General features: G+C 35.3%; 1 protein-coding gene across 1 annotated transcript; it reads right to left on the bottom strand.

Annotated features, from left to right (window-relative positions):
- On the bottom strand, window positions 1-26,531 carry LOC149796110 (titin-like). The gene is made up of 12 exons (XM_089964193.1): window positions 26,427-26,531; window positions 24,026-24,394; window positions 18,934-19,308; window positions 18,051-18,326; window positions 17,079-17,354; window positions 15,700-15,999; window positions 14,938-15,075; window positions 14,487-14,517; window positions 9,009-9,121; window positions 8,469-8,505; window positions 7,818-7,912; window positions 1-1,611 (listed from the first exon to the last, which is right to left on the bottom strand). The coding sequence occupies exons 1-12, from the start codon at window positions 26,488-26,490 to the stop codon at window positions 1,532-1,534; spliced, it is 2,154 nt and encodes a 717-aa protein (XP_089820319.1). The 5' UTR covers window positions 26,491-26,531; the 3' UTR covers window positions 1-1,531.
- Window positions 26,532-26,990: the final 459 nt, after the last annotated feature.

The following is a 26,990-nucleotide window of genomic DNA, read 5'->3' as shown; positions in this document are numbered from 1 at the left end:
ACATGAAACAATATATGTATAGAAACTAATGTTTATTGAATCACTAAATATATCAAACAAACACAGTACAAATGTTACAGCTTTTATCCAAAAAAAATATTCTGGCTTTTGACAAAATATGGATTTTATTTAAAGACTGTCTCATTGTTTATGGTTATTAGTTATTGCATGGTTCATTATTGTATGTGATATCGAGAGGTAAATGATCAATAGCTATTATGATTGTACATGTTTCTAACAGGGGTATATCTTAAATATATTTTATATTGCATCATGCAATGGGATTTAAGGATAAGGGCAGGAAATGAAAATAGTGAAACTAATGCCTATAACCTATATAAATTTAAAACGTTTAAATTTACGTACATGTAACTGAAGTAATTGCTAAGCATATATTCAAACTAAGTTCGATATTTTTAAAACTTCTCTATTCTCTACCATTTATTTTGTTTAAATTCATACACGAATTGTCGAAAAATCAGCTATTGTCCATGTTGTTTATTTTTTGCATGATTTGTATATATTCTGTTTTAAATAGTAATGCTCGACAACACTTAATTCAGGATTACAAGTTGATTTTTCGTTGTAATGGTGAGTCCAAGGCTTCCAAACCATGGCAAAGTGCAAAAATTGGAGACAAATAGATTGTTTAAGTATCTTTACAATATAATCTAATGATCTAATTTATTTTCCTATATTTTCTATATAAATTAACTGGCGATGAAAGTGACACCTTTGAGATGACTGACACGTTGCCATCAAAGGCATATACCTTTTGTAAACGACTTTGATCGTTTTGGATCTGTAATGGAGAAATGAAACATAAATTTATAGATATTAACAAATGTAATAAAGATTTTAAAAGAAACAAATAGCTAGGTAACACAACAATGAACAGCTTTCTGCAAGTTATTGCGATCTGGGTTATTTTGTTTCCACTCACAGCAACTGAATCCAGCAAATTATCGACTTCTAAAGTTAATGTAAACTAAACTCCTAATGATGAGCGCCAGCCGAGGCAGCTGCTAATGACATTTTATGTATTTTGTGTGACTCGGCCGGGGTTCGATCCCTACGACCTCCTGCATCCGAGGCGGACACTAACCACTTAGGCCACCGGAGTGGTCGATTGTTAATATTTTTTCATCGGTCTATAAAACTGGAAAAGAATGTGAAATTTAATATACACGCCATTTTGTACTCTACTATTAGTTGCATTCATTCTTGAAAATAAATAAAATCAACAATAATTTGTTAAGTGTCCCAACTATAATTTGTAAATGTAAGTGCTCTCCCTCTCTCTCTCTCTCTCTCTCTCTCTCTCTCTCTCTCTCCAGTGTTATCTCAAGACATCAACTTCATGGCTTAGATGGTAATAAATACTTAAATGCCATAGCATGGATCATCCCCTGCGAAGAAATAATACAAAATTACTGTATATTTTAACTGACGGAGTGAAATCATCAAAGTATTTGATTTCCATATCACGTCAAAAGTGTCAATGGAATTATGTATTATTATTAAAACAATATTAGTTTTGCAAGGCTTTTCTCTTAATCGGTGATATGTTCATTTTCTGACCCTTTCGTCTCTGAAACAATATGTTCACACCTGTAAAAAGAGAAGTACAGCAGTCAGTTGTATTGATACAATTGGTACATATGTTGTATGTTGTATTGATACAGTTAGTACATATGTTCTATGTTGCATTGGTCTAATTGGTACATATGTTGCATGTTGTATTGGTCTAATTAGTACCTATGTTGTATGTTGCATTGGTCTGACTGGTACAATATATATGTTGTACTGGTTTAATTAGTTCATATGTTGTATATTGTATTGGTCTAACTAATACATATGTTGTATGTTGTATTGGTCTAATTAGTACATATGTTGTGTGTTGTATTGGTCTAATTGGTACATATGTTGCATGTTGTTTTGGTATAATTGGTACATATGTTGTATGTTGTATTCATTTAATTAGTACATACGTTGTATGTTGTATATGTTGTATGTTGAACTGGTCTAATTAGTACATATGTTGTATGTTGTATTGGTTTAATTAGTACATATGTTGTATGTTGTATTGTTTTAATTGGTACATATGTTGCATGTTGTTTTGGTATAATTGGTACATATGTTGTATGTTGTATTGGTTTAATTAGTACATATGTTGTATGTTGTATATGTTGTATGTTGAACTGATCTAATTAGTACATATGTTGTATATTGTATTGGTTTAATTAGTACATATGTTGTATGTTGTATATGTTGCATGTTGTATTGGTCTAATTAGTACATATGTTGTATGTTGTATTGGTCTAATTAGTACATATGTTGTGTGTTGTATTGGTTTAATTAGTACATATGTTGTATGTTATATATGTTGTATGTTGTATTGGTCTAATTAGTACATATGTTGTATATTGTATTGGTTTAATTAGTACATATGTTGTATGTTGTATATGTTGCATGTTGTATTGGTCTAATTAGTACATATGTTGTATGTTGTATTGGTCTAATTAGTACATATGCTGTGTGTTGTATTGGTCTAATTAATACATATGTTGTATGTTGCATTGGTCTAATTGGTACATATGTTGTGTGTTGTATTGGTCTAATTAGTACATATATTTAACGTTGTATTAATCTAATTAGTATAGATGTTGTATGTTGTATTGGTCTAAAGGGTACATTTGTTGAAGTATGGCATTTATATGAAATGGCGATTGTTCAATTATTATTTCTGTAAAAATCATAAGAATGGCGAAGAAATAAGAAATTTAAATTATGTATAATAACATTTTATATGTCAAACAATATAGTACATGAATGTCTCAGTGACATTTAAGATGAAAAGGTTCACGTTTATGTTGTAAATATTATGCGTACCACGTAGCTTAATCTTCATGTTTATTTATAAATCTGGCCTATCTAGCCGACGGATCAAGTCTGAATATCAAGTCTGTATATGATTGATAAGCTCACAGATTTACAATACAGGTTCTGAAATATTCATAAAAAGCTATTCTTTTAATTTTCGGAGGTATGGGAAAAAAGAAAATGAATACTCAACAAGGCTCTCATTTTGTAGAAAAACAGAAATAAGAGATGGATGTGTGATTGCGGCCTAGTTCACTCAAGACACCTTGGTTACACTGGTCAACAGTGAAATCATTACTGACTTGAAAAGGCCCTAATCTGTAGTATTTTGGTGTGCCGAACACGAATATAACCGTGAAAAATTTGTATTGGCTCTCGTTTTGAAGATATTCATATACCTCATTTTCTATGTTTCACTGTGTAAATTTCTCCAGTAGGACTGCAGCAACATCCGGAATAATGATGTAACATTGCATAATACCATCATGCTCACATCATCCACAGTTGATTGCATCATTTTCTGATGCAATGCAATACTAATGCCATGCGGCTGCTGAAGTAAGTTGACGTCAGCAGTGTACTATACATGTGTAGGCCTATTATACTAATGCCAGGCGGCTGCTGAAGCTGACGTAAGCAGTGTACTATATAAAGCCCAATCTGATAGGTTCAGCATTTAAAATATTTTAGACGTTGTGCGAGACAGTTCAAGCTACTGTTACATAAAACTTATTATTTTATCCATTTACGTACAATAAAGAACAGTAATGCCTCGAAAGTGTGTTAATACCGCGGACAATTTTTGCTATATTTGTGGGGAAGTGACATTTGCCAACCAGAAGAAAAGTATCAATTCTCAAGTGAAGAAGGCATATCATCTTTACTTCGGATGCAAGGTTGGTGACCAAGACAAGCCTTGGGCTCCGCATATATGCTGTGCTACATGTACAACACAGCTTTCACAGTGGTTGAATTGCAAAAGGTCATCAATGCCGTTTGCAGTCCCAATGGTGTGGAGAGAGCCAAGCAACCACCTAAATGACTGTTACTTCTGCTTGATTCCTCCTCTTTCCGGCGGAATAACGAAGCGAAAGAAGTCGAGAATAGTCTACCCAAACATTCCGTCTGCATTGAGACCAGTTCCACATGGTGAGGGACTTCCTATTCCAGAACCTCCAGCAGAATATTCTCTTGATTCATCTGACGAAGACAAAGGTGAGTCGACCTGTTCTTCTCCTGGTCCATCAGCATGCAGTGATCCAGATTTTCACTGTGGTGCATCATCAACCCCACACAGAATAACACAGGAAGAACTAAATGACCTGATTCGTGATTTGGACTTATCAAAGAACAAGGCAGAATTGCTAGGATCAAGACTCCAACAATGGAATCTTCTAGAAGAAGATGTCACAATTACTGCATATCGAAAGCGCCACCAGCAATTGGAGCCTTTCTTCAGAAAGGAAAGTAATCTGATATTCTGTTCCGATATTGAGGGCCTCATGAATGCTTTAAATATCACTCATGACCCACAAGAATGGAGACTATTTGTGGACTCTTCGAAACTGAGTCTCAAGGCTGTGCTTTTGCACAATGGAAACATTCTTCCATCTATTCCAGTAGCGTATGCTGTCCACATGAAAGAGACATACGATAACTTAAGGCAGCTACTGAATTCCATTGAGTATAACAAGTACAGCTGGCACCTCTGTGGTGATTTGAAGGTAGTTGCCCTTTTAATGGGACTGCAGCAAGGATATACAAAATACATGTGTTTCTTATGCGAGTGGGATAGCCGAGCAAGGGAAATGCACTACATGAGGAAGGAATGGACTCACAGGCAGAATGTAGCCATTGGAGAGAAGAATATCCAACACCCAGCTCTGGTTGAGGCTCAGAAAATCTTGCTACCACCCCTTCACATCAAACTAGGTTTGATGAAGAACTTCGTGAAAGCCATTGACCGGACTTTGCCAGCATTCCGATACCTGCATGAAAAATTCCCTCGACTCAGCGAAGCAAAGATTAAAGAGGGAGTTTTTGTGGGTCCTCAGATTCGAGAGCTTTTCAAAGATGACCGGTTCAACAACTTGCTGGAAGGTGACGCGAAACAAGCATGGAATGCTTTTCGCCTAGTTTCTACAAACTTCCTCGGAAATGTTAGGGCAGAAAACTATAAGGAACTAGTAGAAGACATGTTGATGAAGTATAAGAAACTTGGCTGCAATATGTCTCTAAAGATTCACTTCCTTCATTCCCATTTGGATTTCTTTCCTAGCAACTGTGGTATTGTTAGTGATGAACACGGCGAACGTTTTCATCAATATATCGCAACAATGGAACAAAGATACCAGGGAAAATGGTCCACTACAATGCTGGCTGACTACTGCTGGACACTCCTCAGAGATGCTCCCGAACAGCTGTACAAGAGACAGGCGAAGAAATCTAAGATGTAGTCAATGACTTGATTTTTTATAGGTAGGCTATTACAGTTGACCTTTTACTATTGGAATGCATTTCGTTATGTAAACATTAATTTCTTGCAGATTACAAAAAAACTAGAGCCAATTTTGCAATTTGACTGTCATATTCGTGTTCAGCACATAAAAATTGATAAGAATTGACTAATTTTATTTCAGTAACATGACTTTTGTAAAAATTTGTTGTCCAGTGTTACCAGCGGTGAGCCAGTTTACCATTTTTTGTTGTTGTTATAAACAACGTTAAGGTTAACTACATTAAATCCATACGCAACATGTTTAAATATATATTGAAGCATTTAAAGTAATTAAATATATGTTGAAAAATGAACAGCTAAATTGAACACAAAAATGAAAGAATATATTGTAATAATTCGAGTTTAAAACATACCAAATAGATAAAGATCACAATACATGCAGATGAAAATATCAATATATATTAAAGTAGTTCCTGATCTGTAAAATATAAATAATTCAGTTCACTTTGATATTTTCAAGTTCAGTAAAATGCAAAATAGTGAAATATAATTAAAATAATTATAATTAAAGAAATCAAGATTTTATATTGATGTTGAGATTTTACTTGAATAAAAAAATGAGTTAAAACTTTAAAAGCTATATTAGACTTAGTATCCTTCTTCATAGTTCTCTTAGCGTTATACTTGTAAAATACTTAGTAGTATTGTTTCAACAAAATATTTGCATTCGTGTCGTGTTTTCGACATGAAATATCTATAATTCCTTTATCAGCGCTCCAACTTTGACTTTACTCATGTACACCTCAAAATTGTAAAACAATCAAGAATTAAAACAGTCCTTGTTATATTCTGGTTTTTAATGTAATAAACGATATAGTTTGTTTCAGGTCATGATATATATCGCGATTTCCAACAAGAATACCTGTTCTTAACGAAGATATCAGTAGTTTACCATTACTGTTGCCAATTGTATTGTTGAGATAATTTCGTTTCCCGCAAAATCTGCGATTGTAATATATTTCTCCAATTACGTGAGAAACCTTAAACACCGAAAGATAAAAGTTCTCCTTTCAATTTGTATCGTGCGTTGCACATCGTTTCCTTTAAGTTTCTCTAGTATCAATTTCGCCTTCAATTTCTTCACTTCCTCAACAAACAAAAAATATTTATGTCCCTTTATCAACCTTCACTGACGAGCGGGTGTCTTAAATGTCTTTGATTTTTATTTATTCCAGATTGCATTATTGATATATATTGGTAACTGCTAGATTAGTTGATGATCAAAATAAACTCTTTATTGAAGATTTCATTATCAGTGATCGCTTTGATTATCACGACATCCACATTTCTACTAATGGCAAACATAACTTTTTCATCGTTTAGGATAATTTTATTATAAATAAAGCACTTTTTAATGGATTTTGCCAGATTACCTACATGTTATGTACTAACATCGGATAAAGCAACAAAGGAACTACTATTCATGTACATGATACAACTAAACCAAACCAAGTGTTAAAATACATATATATATATATATATATATATATATATATATATATATATATATATATATATATATATATATATCAACTGAAACTAATGCCATACCTGCCTCGACCAGATTTATAACTTTGCATGATACTTTGTCTTCAAAACGTTTGGTTTCTCTAAGTAATTTTTAATCTCGTTAACCACTGCATAAACTAGTTATCTGAGTACTTGGTACTTTCTTAGTCATATGTATGATATATCTAATAGGTATAATGTAACCACTCTAAGGTCTTGAAAAAAGTTGAAAAGATCGAAAACCATCAAGTTTTGTACAACTGAACAAAAATTATTGATTTCCCTAAATTACAACGTGAACCAATTACAAATACATTACAGTATGATGAATGAAATCCTTCATAGTCTTGACAGTTATATTCCAAGTCCAAAGGCATAGAGTATTCCGAATGAGTTCCAGTGGTATTCCGAATAAAGTCCAATATGTTGTGCTGATGTGCCAATAGTCCGAAATGGTTGTGTTGTATCATAAAGATATAATCCGCAATAACCTCACAGTGTATATGCAAAATAACTCAAACTACTTTTAATGTTTAGGATCCATATGCTTAGTGCATTATTTTCATTGTAATGCGAGACAAAAGTTGATATATCCTTCACACTTCATTTAGACGCTATGCGCTTGTATCTCCAGTCACTCCATAGGTAATTTTGCAATATCATGCTCCTTCTTTAACATATTTAAAATGTTTAAAATAAGTCATAACATTTAAAAAGAAACGTTCTGCTCATGGACGACCTTTTACAATTTGAGCAAATAGATTTGCATCAAAATAACTCGGGATGAACTGATAGAAAATCAAGCTGTAATAAATGACTTCTATGACTTGGCTATGTCACACCTGTAATAAATGACTTCTATGACTTGGCTATGTCACACGTATTATTGGTAGGAAAAATACTTTACCTCTGAAGCGTTGTTTGCGCTTCACAGAGCTGTAATTCTGATCTTCACTGTTTGCATTAATGTGTAGTTTTTCATAAGCATCACCTTCTGGAAGCCTGGCGGAGGAAATAAAGCTACATAGTTGACCAAAAATGGCACATAAGTATGCCCTGTACAATACATAAACGCATACGACTTGCAAATGAAATAAATTTTAAAAAGCGGATCATATTAAACCTAAAGGTATTTTTCTTGATTTGTGTCGTTTACTATAAGGCCATTGCGAACATCAGCCAGAATATGTGATGTAAGACAGATTCGATTATTTTTGCCGCATAAGTATGTGAGTGTATCAAAATGTTTTAATGATTAACATGTGTTTAGGTCATTGTTTCAACATAAAATGCAATATAAGTTTTTATATTGTGTATCGTTTCTAATCTACACAAATAAAACGTTTTATTCATGTTAAATTAAAAGTTACAAACAGTAAATAATCTTACTCGGACTGTCCCATTTTCTTAGTGGCCTATTTAATTAGAACCAGACGATTATGCATAGTATATCGATTGAACCAGTGGCCTTTTTAATTAGAACCAGACGATTATGCATAGTATATCGATTGAATCAGTTTATATGCCGACATTAACTCAATATTGTAGACTCAGTTACCTCATATTTTCGCTAGCACTGTAATCTTCTACGATATCTACAGGAATGAAGAAATAATCTGCTCAATAAATCGAAATATAGAAAGCCAAACCACCAAACATTCTGTATATGCTGGAATGAGTAGCAACACGTTGTTATACTGGGATATGAAACAAGCTATTTTGTCTTTGATCTTGTTCTGGCTTGTGACTTTTGACAGATGCTTTACAAAACATTAAATAATCTCTGTTTCAATGTGCAACATGTTTCCATAACGACAACTACATATAACTCATTGGAGTAAAACTGGCATGAATAGTTTTAGGAAGCTGGATAATTACCGATATATTGATATGAGGGATAATCTGACGCCAGCTTCTCATTTTGTAAAGTAACTTCTTGAACGTTTGAAAAGGCTCATAACACATATAAATTGCACCATGCTTTAAAATGTACGTCTCTAAATTATATATTCCAGACAAAGGAGATCGACAGAACATATTAAATATTTTTTCCAACAGAAATAATAATGAACAAGTATGCAGGTTAACAGTCACCTACCACAAACTTCGCAATAGGGGTTCTCATCAGTTTTATCGGCCTGGAGATTGTCCTGCTCACCAGTGACTTCAATTCCTTGAGCCGGTTTTGTGTTGAGTTGATTCATTTCTGTGCTGTAGACAAAAGAAACAATTGTCTGTACATAGAAAACATATGGCAATCGCATGTTAACATTAATTTAACATTCACTTATTATCTTCTTATCTTTGGTGAATGATTGTTTTTCCTTCGTATGTACGTAAGATGTTTGCACATTCAAGAAGTCTACACCAGTCAACTATGTAGGCAACGCAATTGAGGATGCATACACGGTAGTTACTACAATGTATTAGGTATATTTTTACTAGCTAGATCAAGATAGCTGCATTTTAGTTACTTTAAAAGCCTTCCACCAATAGGAAGCCATTAAGAATAATGCCAGAATAACGTAAATTATTTCAGTATGAGGAACGCCCAATGTCAGTCTTCAATGAACACGTCAAGCTGAATCTGAAAAGGCATGTTTTGTTTCTTTTATACTGCACTGATTTGTAATTCAAGTATCTTTTTTATGATGCGTCATATGTTTACGACTGAAACTGGCATTTTCAACATTTCCTAAGCAATTTGAAACCTCCAAAATATCGATCTGATACTTGGAGTATTCATATAAAACATAAATCTAGCGTGCTAGTATATGAACCAATTTTATAATGATTAAAAACGTAATTTGATTCCTTTTTAATAAGATCAATGTTACAAGTCGTTGCTATACCATCAATCCAATTTCTGAGAGTAGGGTTTATGTTCAGCGTTACGTTGTGGCGCATGTTTTTCGCGAAGACTTAGGGAATAAAAATGGAAACGAACGGGTTTCGACTGGCACAAAAATTGTTTTTCTTAAATTATTACAATAGGCATTGCTATCCGTTTCTTTATTTTCTTTTTCTATGTTGGTGGCTGTCGCAAACATTACTTTCGTTTCCAGGATTCAAGTTTTTTTCCAAGCACTGTATTGATCACGCACTCTCTTTTGTGCCTGTAACTACCTTTTACAAACTGCCGCACCTTAAAATAGAAGCCTATTATTGAAGGTGTTTTGCTTGGATACCGAGTCATCATCAGCTGCTAGCACTCTGTACCTAAATGGCATTGTCTGCACCGCCACACTCATGGCGAGATCATATGATGTGGCCTATATGGCCCTCTACCAGAGCATTGACAAGTTTATCTTGTCCAGCTGGTTGTTCTTCGTTTCTGGCATTGTATTGTAAGAACAATACGAACCGACAACTTAGTTTGAGAAATTCAAACCTAGTTAGAGTTGTCTAGCATGAAACTTCGCTTAGTTAGCTCAGTTGCTATGGCCGTATTCAGTTGTTCGTGATGCTGCTTGAAGTCGGCCAGTATTCTGAGGATGACTGCTAATTCTCCCTGACGAGAGCCCTTGATATCACTATGTACGAGCTCGTTGTATCTGTTCAAAAATATATTTGGAATCGTACAACAAATGAAAAGCTATATAACATATTTAAACGCAAAAATAAACCACTTAGGAAACATATTTGTGTCGGCTTGCTAATAAAAAAGCGTGTCGTATTCTGTAGGTGCTCTGGAAGTAGGCATCGAGTCCAAAACGTTCTGCATGATATATTGTTTCGTAAGGTAGAACACAGCTTATGATAAATTCGCAGAGAGCTTGTTCATTATCTCCTAGCAAGGCTCTTGCGCGATGTATTATTTGGTTTCTAGCCAATTTATCAATAACAACTGAAGTGTATGCCTGTTGAAATAATAACCATATTTCATTTTTCATCATTATGTATTTATCGACATCATCGAGGATAAACTTAAACTCAGCGTTGGAGATAGCGTTATCGCACAGCGCCTAAGATATTTGGTCAGCGAATGTTTTGAACTTGATGTCGGCCAAGACACTGATTTCATCGTGCTTTTCAGCAAACATCAATAGTGCCTCAGTTGATAAAATTTCCAGCAATAAAACTTAGACGACAGCTTAAAGTTGTGATGTCAAGGACGATCTCGGTGGAGATAAGAACGATTATTGACAATAGTCCGATCCCCGCCGTACCAGTGCTCAGATATATCGCCCTCAGAGTGTTATAACATCATTCACCACGTTTTATCGTGCGTGTCGAAGTTGCATTGTGGAACGCTAACAACCGACTGCTTTTTGTGTTTCTGTATATTATTCATGCGCTTGCAGATCTAATCTTGATTCTCGCTGCGTAAAGGATGCATATAGGGTTTGCCAAGTGTAAAACATTCCCTGGGCGTGTTTCACTCAATCTATCGCCTGCAATTTTCTGCATGCCATGTCGCACTTACTAATTTCGCCAATAAATCACGTCTTTCTGAATGCTTGATGTCCGGGGATGTCACGGCTTTTGAGAATGCTTCGAAGAATAAGTTGGAAACAGCCGATACCAGAGATAGGGGGTCGTTTTTGGAGTGGATCTTAATTTTTTTAAACTTTTTTTGTTTTTTATTATTATTTTTTTCCTAGGTTATTTTTTTTTACATTTTTATTTTGTTTATTTTTTTATATTTTGTTTTATTGTTTGTTTATTGTTTATGTTTAGGTTTTTAATAGAGCCGGAAAGGCGCGGGAGGAAAATTCAATCGCGCTGTCTCTATAGCTTGTTTAGCCGACCTCGTTGCGTTCGTTCAGCTAGAATCCGGTCTCTTGCATTTTCGCGGCGTTTACAATTGTCCTGGTTGTTCTTGCAGGCGTTATCAATAATGTCGATGCTTCAGTCATTGCCTAGCGGATCCTGACATTTTGCGCATAAGTAGCGCTGGGCAACCACATTCTGACAGGTTCAGTCAGTACTGAAGTGTTTCGTTTCCGCGATTTCAGGCACCTCCTCTCCCGCAGTATTCGGTTGTATTTTCAATAAAACATTGTCATGCAGCCTACCGGCTGCGTAGACAATGTTTTGCCCTTGGAATCGCTTTCACACTATAAAAGCTCATATATGTTTTGTGGGTTACTACGATGACCTCTAGATTACGGCAAAGATTAACTGCTGTGCAGAGCCATCGCTTCATGATCAGCGGACCGTTAGCTTTGTAAATATAACGCTTGTTTTTGATGGTCTGTCTCTGCCTTGGAATGAAATGATGTTCTAAAGTGCAATTATAGGCGGTATCAGCAAGCTCTAACATAGGCATGAGAGAGCGAAAACTGAATATTAATCAAACTTAGAAGGAAAATAAATCTGAGGGAGACTTCGACGTGTTAAGGTTACAAGGTACGGCTAATTTCAGGTCAAAGTCATAATGAAGCCGCTAAGAAGAATGTCACAAATATAGTCCATGCAGCGAAATCAGCCCACTACACTACTAAGATCATGGAAAGTTACAGCTGCAAAGAGCTCTTCGAGATGACTAACAAGCTAATGTCAAGGAACAAATCAACACCACTTCCAACTACCTTCTCTCCAGTAGACCTTCCGGACATGTTTGCAAATTTCTTCTGTGACAAAGTACAAACCATTAGAAATAAGCTTGACACCACAATTTCAATTGACTCGTCGTCACCATACAGTTGGGATACAGAATTTGAGCGGCAACCATTAGCAGCATTTGAACCTGTCTCTATGGATTTCGTACGTACAATCGTGATGAAGAGTGCACCAAAGTCATGTGAACTTGATCCAATTCCAACATCACTGCTGCTTGAGTGCTTAGATCCAGTATTGCCTTCACTAACTGATGTTATTAATACCTCTCTCTCATCCGGGGAATTCCCATCATTTTTCAAAACTGCCATTGTAAAGCCTCTGCTGAAGAAACCAACACTAGACCATAACGATTTAAAGAACTACCGCCCAGTTTCTAATCTCCCATTCATATCTAAAATCTTAGAAAAGGTTGTTCTATCCCAGCTTGTATCTCATCTAAATTCAAACAGTCTTTTTAGCAATGTACAATCTGCATTTCGCCCTTGCCACAGTACTGAAACTACTCTTCTAAAAGTAGTTAATGGCATTCTCTCTGTGTTGGATAGCGGAAAGATTACAGTCCTCACCCTCCTTGGTTTGTCTGCAGCATTTGACACAATAGACCATGATATATTACTTCACCGTCTCCAGCATGTATTTGGCATTCATGATACAACCTTACTGTGGTTCAAGTCCTACTTGGTCAACAGGACACAAAATGTATCTGCAAATGGAATACACTCCAGCCCAGTTGATCTATGTTGTGGTGTTCCACAGGGGTCTGTTCTTGGACCTGTTCTCTTCATTCTGTACACTCAGTCGCTCTCAATTGTCATAGATCATCATCCAGTGTCTCACCCATTGTACGCTGATGACACCCAAATATACAAATCTAGCCACCCAACTGAAGTTGATGCTACTATCCAAGGTGTAGAGAGGTGCATTTCTGATGTGAAATCATGGATGACATGTAACAAGCTGCAGATGAATGATGATAAATCTGAGGCCATTCTGATCACAACACAAATACTTTCTCATTCACATCATTTATCTCAAACAATAAATATCAGCAACACCAACATTAAATTCACACCATCAGTACGAAACCTAGGTGTTACTCTGGACAGTACTCTCACATTGCACCAACATGTCATGAACATATGCAAGGCTGCATATCTTGAGCTGAGACGCATCAGCTCAATTCGCAAATATCTTTCAGTTGATGCCACTAAAACACTTGTGTGTTCATTAGTACTTTCAAGACTGGACTATTGTAACTCAATTATGTCTGGTTCATCTCAATACCTGCTCCAGAAACTTCAAAAAGTTCAAAACGCAGCTGCTTGGATCACACTCAGAGTACCACGATCAGAGCACACCTCTCCGCTGCTCAGTACCCTACACTAGCTATCCATTCGATCCAGAGTCAAACACAAAATTTGTTCTCTGTGCTAAGTTTCACTGTCGGTCTCTAGTCCAACATACCTATCAGACCTCACCCATGTGTATACACCAGTAATACACTTACGCTCCTCTTCTGACGGTCTTATACTCATTATTCTCACTATGAAAACAAAGTCATATGGACAGCGTTCTTTTGCATACCAGGGCCCAGCAACGTGGAATGAATTACCCACTGAACTTAGACACAAAGACACAGTGATCACATTCAAGAGGGCTCTCAAAACTCACTTATTTCGACTGTAAGAAAAGACTTAAAGACCTAATAATGTTTCCTACCTTAAATATTCTCAGCGTGTTTTTTTAATGTTTTCTAATTTCATGGTGTTTGTTTTTGTAATCATATCATTATATGTTTTTTTTATCTTATAGGTGTTGTCTAATGTTATAAAGCGCTTAGAGCTTCTAAAGATTATGCGCTATACAAAGTCCTCATTATTATTATCATTATTAATATTATTATTATTTATAATGTAACTCTCTGTCGTGTTAGTGCGACACTTTTTAGATTCTCTTTTAAGATATTATGGAGAAAAGAAAGACAAAGCATATCTGCCATAATCAATCTTACCTAGGCTCGTTCCTGTAGTTTGATTGTTTGTCTGAAAAGAAGAATATCATTATGAATTGTGAATGATATGCAAGTAATGCTATTGGAACAATTTCCTTTCAAATTTCTCATTAACGGCAGAAATAAAACCCTATGCAAAACAATAATTAGATCCGCGTTTATTTGCTACAATGACATTTATATTCCTATTCCACGTGAGTCGTGGTATTTATTTAGGTTTGGCAGAAAATATTATTTGCTATCTACATCGCATGAATTATGGTTGCAGGAGATATAGTTTTACTGACTAAAAGATCTTGCCTTGAGCTGTTTTCCGTCTCATTCACATTGCCAATATTTCCGTGTCATTCACATTGTCACTTTTAAGATAACAAGTTGTAGGTAAGGTCTTTAAAACGTATTTTCAGTAGAATGTATTGCACACAAGTCTGTGACGACAAAATTCACTAACCTTGTTTCCGAGATGTACTCTGAGAACACCACAGTCTCTTGATGAGGAAAACAGCTATTGCCACGACAATGAACACAGCTACTACAACCAATCCTACAATCAACAGTGTCTCTGTATAATGGTGTTCCCCATTCTCTGCTGAAAATGAAACAAGAAATGTAACTACCCATTCACTACCGATGCAATTGCGGATAGATAAACAATATATTTATATATATACGAAACATCCAAAACTCCGCCATTTTCTTTTTCAGTCATAGAAAATGCCTTTGCATTTAAACTGTGGGGAAAAGAGAAGTAGAATGAAATTATTTTTTACAATAACTAATTTTTTTTAGCAAGAATAGTTTGCCGTGCAGGATGATACTTTGTACAAGCTATATCAGTGGTCTTCAAACTACGAAACTACGAACAAGAGCTTAACAATGATGATTATAATTAAAAGAAATTATTTAAGTATATGATTAATCCAGTTAATCTAACTTCATGAAATAACAAATGCTGTAATCCTGAGGGTTGCATTTGTGTTCAAATATTTTTATGCGAGGAATCCATTACTGTTGTAGTGTGTCATTTTACATTTACAATATAAACCTATTGGAATATTGTTTTATCTACCACTCTATTTTGCCCCTCTATTGGCAAGGGTTCTCTTCAAGGACGAATTGGTGTTAAAGGAGACAATCTTAGAATTCTCTTTCTTGTCTTCTCTTTTTATACTGTGAAGATTTGCAACAGTCTTCGTCAACAAAACTACTTTACCTGCAACTATTAGTTCAAATAGCTCAGTGGCAGATGGCGAAAATTGATTGATAGCGGTGACAGAGTAAAATCCAAAGTCTTCGAAATCCAGATTTGTAAATGTTAGTGTAGACTGCCGACCAAAGTCATTTTGGACTGAGGAATCTGGTAGAACTTTCCTTTCACTGCCATTTCCAATAAATGTCCATACAAATGTTGGGTCTGGATAGGATATCACCGCGTACCTCAAAACTGCATCTCCCCCACGTTTACCATAAACCTTATTCACTGGAGGGGATCTAAAATCGGTTCTAGGGTGACCTGTAACAAACGATCTGAAAATCACTAATAATGTACAAATAAAAGTTGATACAAGGCATAAAGCATTATCCCAGTCCTTAATAATATAAAGATCACGTGCGTATCATTTGTTTACAAACAAAATATCTGCAATCTGTTTACTGCTCTGATATCACTTATCATCTGCTAGTGATGATTATTTTGTTTTTCCGCTGAAACAGCAACTCTTCTTTTGATGCAAAATACACTTTTAGTATGATGTCATTGATTCGGGTTAGGGTGTATCATCGTTTCACACAGCAAAGTCTATTTTCTATGTTTTGTCACCATTGTAGCTTTTTTGCTGTAATTACACAACCATGCAATAAAAGTTCAAATTTGTAATTTTGTCTACGGTAATCGTTCTTCATACCATACGAATAATGCCACGAACTTAATATTTGGCCATGCAAACCATGTATTGTCTATGATATATAATGTTCTTTGATAAATCTTCTTCAAACCCTTGTGGCAAATAATGCATAAAAAACGATGAACAGAACTGCAAGTAAGCATTACATATCGTGTTCTGCCAATAACAACTTGTTGTGTTCAAGCAAAAAGTCAGTAAGGGTGTGCCAGTAAAATTAAACCTTACAATAATTTAAATACAACGTTTCTTTGCTGGACAATGTTAAACAAAATAAAACGAAATAAAACATGTATAATACGAATCACTGCTAATCTGATTGCTTAAAAGACCAGAAAAAGTATAGTCCATACCCCGCAAAAGCTGTGAAAATGACTCCTCTCGTCTTCTATATAGTGCCAAATTAGAAAAAGTCTTAGGAATGTGCAGATTAAATAGGCTGCAGTTTCTTTTAAGAAATATTACTGTTAAAAGCGAAATGCTGCCATATTTTGTTGTGTTCGTTTCATTTTTCCCAAGAGAGCGGAAATATCTTTTGCATGTGTAGAATACATACACTTGCTGCATCAAAATATCATTGCCGTATCTGATATGTATTAATACCAACTGAAGAACAGCAAAACGGAAGACCCTACGAAAGGTGATTAAAGATCATAGTTGGGTTACATAATAAATCAATACTTTGACTTACATGTAACACGAAGCGGAATCTTTCTCTCTACAGGGATGCCCAGACCATTGCTGGCTTTACATTTGTAATTCGTTGCGTCCAGGCATTGAATATAATTGAGGACAAGATAGCTCTGAAGTACGGAAAAGTCTGTTTTTAACGGACCTTCAGATCCTTCTTTCGTCCAGGTAATGTCAGATACTGGGTTGCTGTCCACAAAACAGCGGAGTGTTGTAGTGCCGTTCTCGTCCACAGTGTCACTCTTCACCGTTGACAGATCAGTTATCTTAGCACCATCTGAAAGGCATTGGAAGCGTTCTTAGCATCAGAGTATCGCTCACTGGAAATATTGCGTTTGCCCGCTGCTTTTTATGAGAGAATGAATGTAAGTAGAAATGGAAACTTCTGCGATCTTTCATCAATCTCGCAATGTATTTATAGGGTGCATTTTAACACAGAGATAGGGTAGACATAAAATCTAATGACATCAGAAAAAAAAGGTTAAAATGACGATGATGGCCGGTTTAAAAGGCAGCAAAATAAAAGGAATGAATAAGGGATAATTAAATATAGTACTGGATATGGCAACAGCACTACAGGCATTCATGACTGCTTTAGACTCACAGACACTTCATCTTTCAAGAGTTTACTACCAGAAGATAAACATAATGTAGCAAATGTATGCTAGCCAAAGCGATGATGGAACGCTAGACTTTAGGAAAAGACAAATATTAAACATCATTTTCGAGACAAAGTCTACATGCATTATAAAACTTTCTGCAAATTTTCTTTTAAATTTCTCGTTCCTTCCAGCTGTATTTTTTTTTCCTTTTTCTTGATGTTTGCAAACGTTATTCTTTTTATTCGTTTTAATTTTGTGTGTGCGCATTTGTATGTTTCTATTTTACATATGCTTGTGCGTGTTTTGTGATGAAGAAAATACGTTATATAGCTTACAAAATGGCTTTCTTCAGAAAGTCACAAAATACTTACACTGTACATTAAGCTTCAAGATCTCAGATATCCCGGTTCCGTATGAATTGCTGGCTTTACACTGGTACTGGCCAGCATCAGACTTCTGAACGTTTTGAATTATGTAGGATGATGAAGTTTGACCCTGTATTACTTTTCCATTGTAGAGCCATGTAAATTCGTATGGTTGTTGCCAGGAATTGGCGTCAATATCATAACATGTTAGACCGAAATTGTGACTTCCGTCCCTGAGAGTGTACACAGAACTGTTTGGCAAAAGGACAATTACTGGAGGATCTGAAAATTAAATCAGTGGGACTTCTATTTTACAGAATAAACTATTGGCCTGCAATGGTTTTGTTAAGCACAAATCCCTTGTATAATTTAATCATTTTGAGAATTTCTACTTCTACCACTACCAGTGCTGCTGCTGCTGCTACTACTACTACTACTACTACTATTACTATTACTACTACTAGTAATAATAATAATAACACCATTTTATCGACTAGCAAAGGCAAAGAGATGACCTTCCAGTCATGCACAGTGTTAAATACAGTACATTTAAATTTAATGTGGCACAAATATGAAATTACTGAAGAAAAAGCTCTTATGTCATGCTAAGAGAAAACCTTCAGGAAATCAAGAAGATTGTTAATTAAGAATGATAAATATGTGACCATTCATCAAATACCTAACTTCAACGCAAATATTGAAAGAAAACTGAGACAGAGGTGAACAATAGTGTGATTCTCTTGGAAGATGAATGGTGTTTCTCGTGTTTGCAAATCAGATAATGTTGAACTACAAATATTACTCAAAATGTGTGTCCTTTTGTTAAATGTCACAAATATAACTATTAGTAGTTTTACGACACATAGTATGAGACAAATGAATAACATACACACGACATTTATCTGAACCTCTTTTGACTCAACATAGTTTCCGATATTTGTCTTGTCCTGAGCTGCGCAAAATATGTTAATTTTCTGAAATGACTTCTCGATAGTCAGATTCAAAGTGTTGTAAGATATCAAAATGTCAGTCTCCGGTTGATTCGGTACCGGGATCGGATCTGGTGTAGAGGAATGTGACTGGTTTTCAATCAAAATCGTAGTCTGGTTTTCTTTCCTTCTGTACCAGCGAAATAAAGCATAGGGCCTGCTTCCATTAGGGGACGTATCACACGTAAAAAGTTTACTAGCTCCGTCGACCACCGTTACTGTGTCACCTAACGGTTTTCCAGAATTATCTGCCAGATGGACGGTCGTTACTGGAACTGCAAAATGCAAACATTAGCAGACAGAAAGAGACATGACAAAAATAATTGTAAAGTGATCCATATAGACAAGACACATCTACAACAGTAATCACGCAAAAAAACACATGCGATCTGAGTGAAGATATGCAATTTGCTATGTTTAACTCTGCGAATCAAGGACAAGAGGATTTTATTTGATGGCCTGTCGACCGTCATCCGTTAGTTATGTCAAGTTTGCGAATGCTACTTCTCGTAAACTACTAGACGAATTTTGCAACGAAACTTTACATATACATTCATCCCAGGGAATATGTGGTCTTACATGAAAATGGTTCTCCTCAGACTTCTATGATATTGTTAACACTGCTTATCCTGGACGAACAGCCGTAAAGGTATATCAATTTTTTTAAAGAGTTCTATGACATGTAGATGGTCGTAAATGAATATATTAATGAGTTTACAAGATCTTGTTATGACTACTACTCCTAAAAGAAAAATTGCATCGACATGTGGTTTTAATAGAACTTTTGCAATACGTAGCTGGTCTTTTATTACAATTGCGCTGATTAGCCTAAAAAATAACTAACTTGCCGGCCATCTTGAAAATCTTCTAATATATTAGTTATCCTGAATATATTATTGTATCAACATGGGCTTTTCACTTAAGCACAATATCACTATGTAGCAGGTGTCGAATGTAAATTGTGCTGAACTGATCTCAAGTATCGCAATAAATGTACCCATCTAAATAGTCTTGTTTTCACTATTCCTCCTAAATAATACGGTTACATCGACACAGGCTTTTAATCAATTGCCTCTTACAGTACGTAATTTTGTCCCGACTGAAAATGGTGCAGGTCTGACCCTAGGACTTCTAGTGAATTTGTATAGATTTTTTCGGCCTCCAGAGCATCATTCTCTGTGAAGGATTCTTGTTTGGTTCTAGTGACTGCTCGGCAAAGTTGGCTTTCGATATTGCCGTGCATCCATTTTGTGTGGTTTTCAGTCTATAAAGCATCGTGTTTTCTACTCCTAAATAAGCATTTCCTAATTCATCATGGCCGGTATTTTTCACCCCACTGGAAGCCAATTTGTGAGAGAGCGTTACCGAATTAAGACAACCTAATATTTTCACAAAGTGCCAAATATGGCCATCTTTTTTTTAAAATATCAAATTTCTTACTCTACTTCTGTGCAAAAAAATTTAAACCTCTTTTAATCAAATTAAATCGAAGGAATTTGACTTTTGTATCTTTTAGTCTGTGCAAAGAATGTCAATTGACTAACACATGTCACACGTTACCTATTTTTTGCTCAAATTATGCGCAAGACCTCAAAATTTGTGCAAGTGACACTGAACAGCATAAAATGTGGCCTCTTTTACTAAATATAAGAAACTATTCAGCTACTACTTTTTACAACTCGCCCTACAAAGTTTTTATGTGATCGAGACTGTCCGAGTAAGTGGAAGTACTGTCAATCATCTAACAACTTTAACTCTCGCTTCTTCAAATTCCAAACCGTCAAACATGTTAATCTCAAGACTGTCTTATCGATTTTAATCTGATTTGAGTCATAAGATACTTATATCACAATTTGTTATGTGTACCTAACACGTGTCAATACGAGATTAAATGATGCCTATTATAATTAAATATAACATATTTTGTTAATGTCAAATATTTAGATATAAATTATTTGAGTCACTGTAAGAAACATACAAGCCGCTTGTTTTTATTATTGTCTCTTTGCATTCATTATTGTCATCGACAGCAATAGCACTTTGAATGTAAGTGTTCCACACATTTTCAATACTTCACACAGACTGGAACGATCGAGGAGAGATTCTCTGTTCGTAGGCCTGAAATACGCTGATTACTGTGAATAAATGTTCCCTTCAATAAGACAAAAAAACAGATGTTCCTAAAATACTTGATATTGTCAGTACATTTCACTTTTTCATTTTCCTTTCTTCTAAGATTATGAAATATGTTGGCTAAATTTCGTCCTATATACAAACATTTACAACACAAAGGCGTTACTTGTCTGTTTGATCTGCCTTCATCGACAATGGCATTATTATTCCTAAAAATGAGTATAAGGACTTGGAGGAAAGACAAACTACGTTTACCTCACTAAATTAAACAGCATATGTATTTGTCAAAATGTATAAGCTAACATTGATATCTTGACAGATTTTGGGAGTTTAGATCCACTTCAAGTTAAGAATTCAAGGTCATCATACTACAGCTCGACAATACTATGGTGATCCACGTACACAGAGGAAAAGCAGACTGGTTTACGTGAACATCTAGCGGCTCAGTTAAAATGATTATTAGAGATGCATAATAAGATGACCTTATACCATTTAATTTCAAACTTTCATTTTCAGATGCTCTAATATGTAGTTGCCAGGGTAACACACGTATCTAAAGAAAATATCTTGAAGAAAATCCAACTCGATGCATGACATTTAGTGTCTTAATGAGTTGAATATGACAAAGTGTAGTTCATCTTCTCCCAGCTGTGTCCAATATTATTGCTGACTTGAAGTAAAACATAGATTTAAACATAGATAAGAACATCCATGCAGCCCTATAGTGTTGTTAAACTTGGTTGGCTGCTTCTCAAGATCAATTTGTTATGATGTAAGCTGACCCAATCCTTTCGCGTCACTCTCCTTCAGTAAGTTCATTTTAAGTTTTACAAAATCTAGGTCATCATTTCTAGAGGCATAATCTGAGCTACTCTTTTATTCTTAGTACCAGTAGTGATGGATACCAGATAACAACTTTATAACTTCCCAAATAAAAGAAAAGAAGAAAAGCCTGAAGATATGATCAACAGGCATTAGCTTTAAACGTGCAAGACTTGTAATTTCAAAGATATTGTGCTTTAGTAGTCTTTATGGGACTGCAGAAATTACATTTTTAGATTTTCCAAAGTATAAGATATTTGTGATTTTAAACAGATTGCATGAACACCAATCTTTAGAACACTCGATATGATGATTCTTTTATATATCTATAATAATAATAATAATAATAATAATAATAATAATAATAATGTTAATATTAATAGCTTATCTAGACATTTTAATGCAAAATATTTTGTCAAATTGAAAGGAAGTTCGGTTTAAGATTTATATGAGCATTTTCATGCAAGAGGTTTATTTCACTTGTTATGTCTCTATGTCTTAAGCAAGGGAACATAAAAAAGCCAAGCTGACAAATTTAGTAAACACAACAAATAATCTATTTCTTTAAGTTCCAAAGTGGAATAGTAAGAGATAATTACAGCGTTGTGAATTAAATCCCAACAAATATTAAATGTTCTATCACAAGTCCAAAAGTATCTAATGTTCTGAATGAATTCCTATAGTATTGAATGTCATGGGGTACCGATAGTCTTGAATGAAGTGATGTACCACGAGTCTTAAGTGTCATGTGTACCACAATGATACAATCAATATCAATAATGTCTTTGAACGAATTCTCAATAATCCCAAAGTAGAGTTTCAGTCCAAAATATCAATGAGCACTTTGTGATTCAACTAAATAATTTAAATAAATCTTCCAGAATAATATCTTCACACACACACACACACACAGATATATATATATATATATATATATATATATATATATATATATATATATATATATATATATATATATATATATATATATATATATATAAAGCAGAATAATGATTTAGATGAACTGTCAAGATATTAATATAATTCAATTACCTCTTGTTGGTTCGTCAATTCACTTAGTTTCTATTCCACGCCAATTTCCATACGCCAGTACGTGAATGCCTGACAGCAAAGGTTCAGTGTACAAGAAGCTAACCATGTTTGTAGTGCACTACGTTCTTCATAAAAAACATATTTCATATTTAAATCATGAGGGTGTCTTGTATTGACTTAATAAATGTGAATAAAAATAGAAACTCAAAAAGAAGACAACCAACTTATCAATTTTGCATATGTGATTGTGATTGTAAACAACAAGAAAATCGTACAACTGCATTTTGTAGCGGACACACAGCAGATCTCCCCAGCATCCACGTCATCCTGATGCTGTCCCAGCTACGCTGAGCGGGACATGTTGAATGCATGCCAGACCAACGGCTACCTGAGAGACTCTTCTATGGTGAGCTACAGCAAGGACAAAGATCCTACTGAGGTCAGAAGAAACGCTTCAAAGACAAGCTGAAAGCTGCATCAAAAGCGTTCAACACAAACCCTGATTGCTGGAAGCTAATAGCAAGCGATCGAGTCACTTGGCTTTCCTCCGTGCACAAAGGCTCAAAGTTGTACGAATCTAGCTGGACAGCAGCTGCAGAGCTAAAGAGGTAAGCCAGACAAGCGCGTGCCATCAACCCTCCTGGAGATGTCCCGCTCATCCATTGTCCCTTACGAAGACGAACATGCAAGGGTCGGCCTCATCACCCACCTGCGCACGCACAAAACAGAACCAGCCCCTCCAACCCTCGGATGACTAGATTGGTCCTCGTCGACTCAACGAACGAAAAACAGCGGACACACTCGCAGGGATGTGAGGAATTCATTCATTCCGTCAGTACTCATCTCATGGTATATTATTGATACAGCGTACATACTATATATATATATATATATATATATATATATATATATATATATATATATATATATATATATATATATATATATATATATATATATATATTTAGTTTGATTATTACTTACCTCTTTGAAAGACAGATAGGCCTTTGCTGATACATGGATTGCTGGCACCCAAACATGGACCATCATTATAGGATGTGATTTCACACATCCATGTTGTCTTGTGGTCTCTGGCATTCATCCCATCTATTACCAACACGAATCTCCTCGAACTGATACATGTGATATTGTATGTGTAAGGATCCCACTGAACTGCTTTGTGGAACTCGCATGTTGATGAGTTTGTTATCAAAATCCAGTTTAGCCCATCTTTTTTAAACCAGGCACTCGAAGATCCTACATCCTGATTTAACTCACAAATCAGCTCTAAAGATCCGCCTTCGGTAAAATAAACTGATTTGTTGGTGGAGATTGTCGCTACAGGAGATGCGCCTGGAATAAAGGAGTTGCAATATTCAATTTAAGAAATACCACGATTACCCTCTAAAAGTTATTTGACTAGTTATCTCCGTCGGCGTGTGCGTCATGCGTCGTACAGTAAAGTACCACGACGCGTCATTTGTTTATGCATACATACTGCTAGTGTCGGTTCAGGGGTGTAGAATAGGCCCGCCATGTCGAAAGAGGAGACAAACTGAGTTAGGATTTGCGGTTCCTAAATTCTTAGACTTCAGGACTCGTGACTGAAAGAGGTGCGGGTTGAATTTGAATAATGAATCAGCAGGGTTCGGATCCAGTTTTGCGTCCTTGGGGAATATGCTTTTTTTTCAAATTCTCTCGGCATCAAATAGCCTGCTAATACATTTTCCTGTATTTATTTATGGTTTTGCCGTCAAGATCAAATCTATTTGTGACTTGCTATTTGAAATGGAGATGCCTTCATGCACGAAATGTTTACTCGTACCAGTTTCTTATTTGCAACCGCCGGCTTGGTCGATGATGTAAGATACTGAGATAGGTAGATATGCAATAATGCCGTAAACAAAGAAGTGCCATTTATATTATCATGTCGAACATATCAGAGTCAATGGACGCACCATACCTGTTAGACATAACTAAAATGTTAAATATAAAAAGGAAATCACGAAAAGGTACTGATATAGCAATCATATTCATCCCTGGTGTACATAATTGCAAATGCACATACGATTGCCCTAAAATCAGAAATAAAGCTATGCAGTCCTTTCTACAGATATAAGTTGCTTTTTAATTATTCATGAAATACTATTGATTTATTATCACGTACGTGACATGCTTATTTATCAATATGTAAGTGCATAATGTTAATAAGCCCACACTGTTCTTGTACTTTTTGCTTTGGTTTTGAAGTTCTACACTGTCTATTCAAAGGGATGTTATTGTACAATAAATAACTGACATTGAAAATAACATTATTCAGAGACAGAAGCTTCTAACAGTGTTATATTCGGTTTGATCAATGTTTATTCTAAAAATATTTTGTAAGATTTATCCCTTAATTTAAGTACAGTGTCTAAGTTTATTAACTCTAATAACTAAGTTACTAATCTTCATAGACAGCTCCGGTGGCCTAAGTGGTTAGAGCGTCCGCCTCGGATGCGGGGCGTCAAGAGTTTGATCCCTGGCCGAGTCATACTAAAGACTTACTAGCAATTGCCTCGCTAGGCGCTCAGCATTAAGAGGTTAGTATTAGGATTGGTTGTCCTTTTGTCAAGGTAATGTGACTGGGTGGGACATCATGCTAAATGCCTGCGTCATGGTGCCCCAGTTCTAGTCATCACTATAAACTTCCACACTGCAGATATCGTAGCGATATGACAGGAATTTTTTTAAAGCTACCTTAAAAGTCCAAATCACACAGAGAGAGAGAGAGGGGGGGGGGAGGGAGGGAGAGACTAATATTCATGGTGAAAGTTAAACATCGGCGTTAAGGCAGTATTGTCATGCCTTCCGGTACCTGAGCAGAAGAAGTGAATTAAAGAGTATCCATCCTGAAAGAAATCACTTGAAAATGATATACACTTAGCTTCTCACATAATCAATTATCCCCGAAGTAGAGTATAATAGTTTTCATTCTTTCAATATGTGATTCAGCATTACATCCTGGAATAACGTCGTTTATAATTCTCCCCGATGAAGATTATAATAGTTGTCATTCTTTCAATATGTGATTCAATATTACATCATGGAATAATGTCGTTTATAATTCACCCCGATGAAGAGTATAATAGTTGTCATTCTTTCAATATGTGATTCAGTATAACGTTGTTCATAACTTCCTTATAGACGAGTAAGGTCATTTAGCCTATGTAATGGATGGAGCCAGAAGGTGAAACTGACACATGACACATGAAACGTGGTTTTAAGTTAATATTCAGACGAATTTTAAAAGAAGAACAATTCAACAACAAACTAAAAACCAAAATTTTAAGGCACCCATCAAATCTTAGAATTAAGTTTACGTTTTAGAAAGTCAGATAAATACCTGAATATGTTCCTGGTGCAAAAAACGTGAGTAGTATTCCTAAACGGATCAAAGCTGGATTCATTGTGACTCTGGAAACACTAGTCTTCTTCCTCACCAAATGGAAAATGGTATCTGCAAGTACACACACACACACACACACACACACACAGATATATATATATATATATATATATATATATATATATATATATATATATATATATATATATATATATATATATATAGTGTATGCATCATGATGAGATATTGAAATATATCAGTGGGAGAAAAGGTATATCGCCACAGTGGCAATACCACTTTGATCGGCACAGCAGCAATATCACTTTTGGAACTACTTTATCTATTTAGGAAGTGTAACTGCCCTCATGTAATTGTTACCTCATGTTCATCCAAGGAGTGTGAGCTTATTAGAAATCTATAGTACAGTTAATAAGTTAGACAAAAGTTGTCAATGTGACTGAAATGAAAATACTCTTCTAACAAAATCAAAACAAAAAAAAATATTTGAATGTATTTAAAGAGATTCTTGAGAAAACAACAAATATGCTCTCTCAACTTCAT

This window comes from Sinohyriopsis cumingii, chromosome 7 (assembly GCF_028554795.1).
Source record: "Sinohyriopsis cumingii isolate HCF-2022 chromosome 7, ASM2855479v2, whole genome shotgun sequence".
In the NCBI taxonomy this organism is placed as follows: Eukaryota; Metazoa; Mollusca; class Bivalvia; order Unionida; family Unionidae; genus Sinohyriopsis; species Sinohyriopsis cumingii.
The sequence above is the reverse complement of the archived record's forward strand: the minus strand, read 5'-3'. Positions and strand labels throughout refer to the sequence as shown.

Coding starts and splice junctions, on each gene's coding strand:
- LOC149796110 (XM_089964193.1), bottom strand. CDS start 26,490: ATGAATCCAGCTTTGATCCGTTTAGGAATACTACTCACGTTTTTTGCA. Junction 15,076..15,699: donor ATTTGAACTAATAGTTGCAG/GTAAAGTAGTTT, acceptor TTTCATTTTCAG/CAGAGAATGGGGAACACCAT. Junction 1,612..7,817: donor GCGCAAACAACGCTTCAGAG/GTAAAGTATTTT, acceptor CTCTTTTTACAG/GTGTGAACATATTGTTTCAG.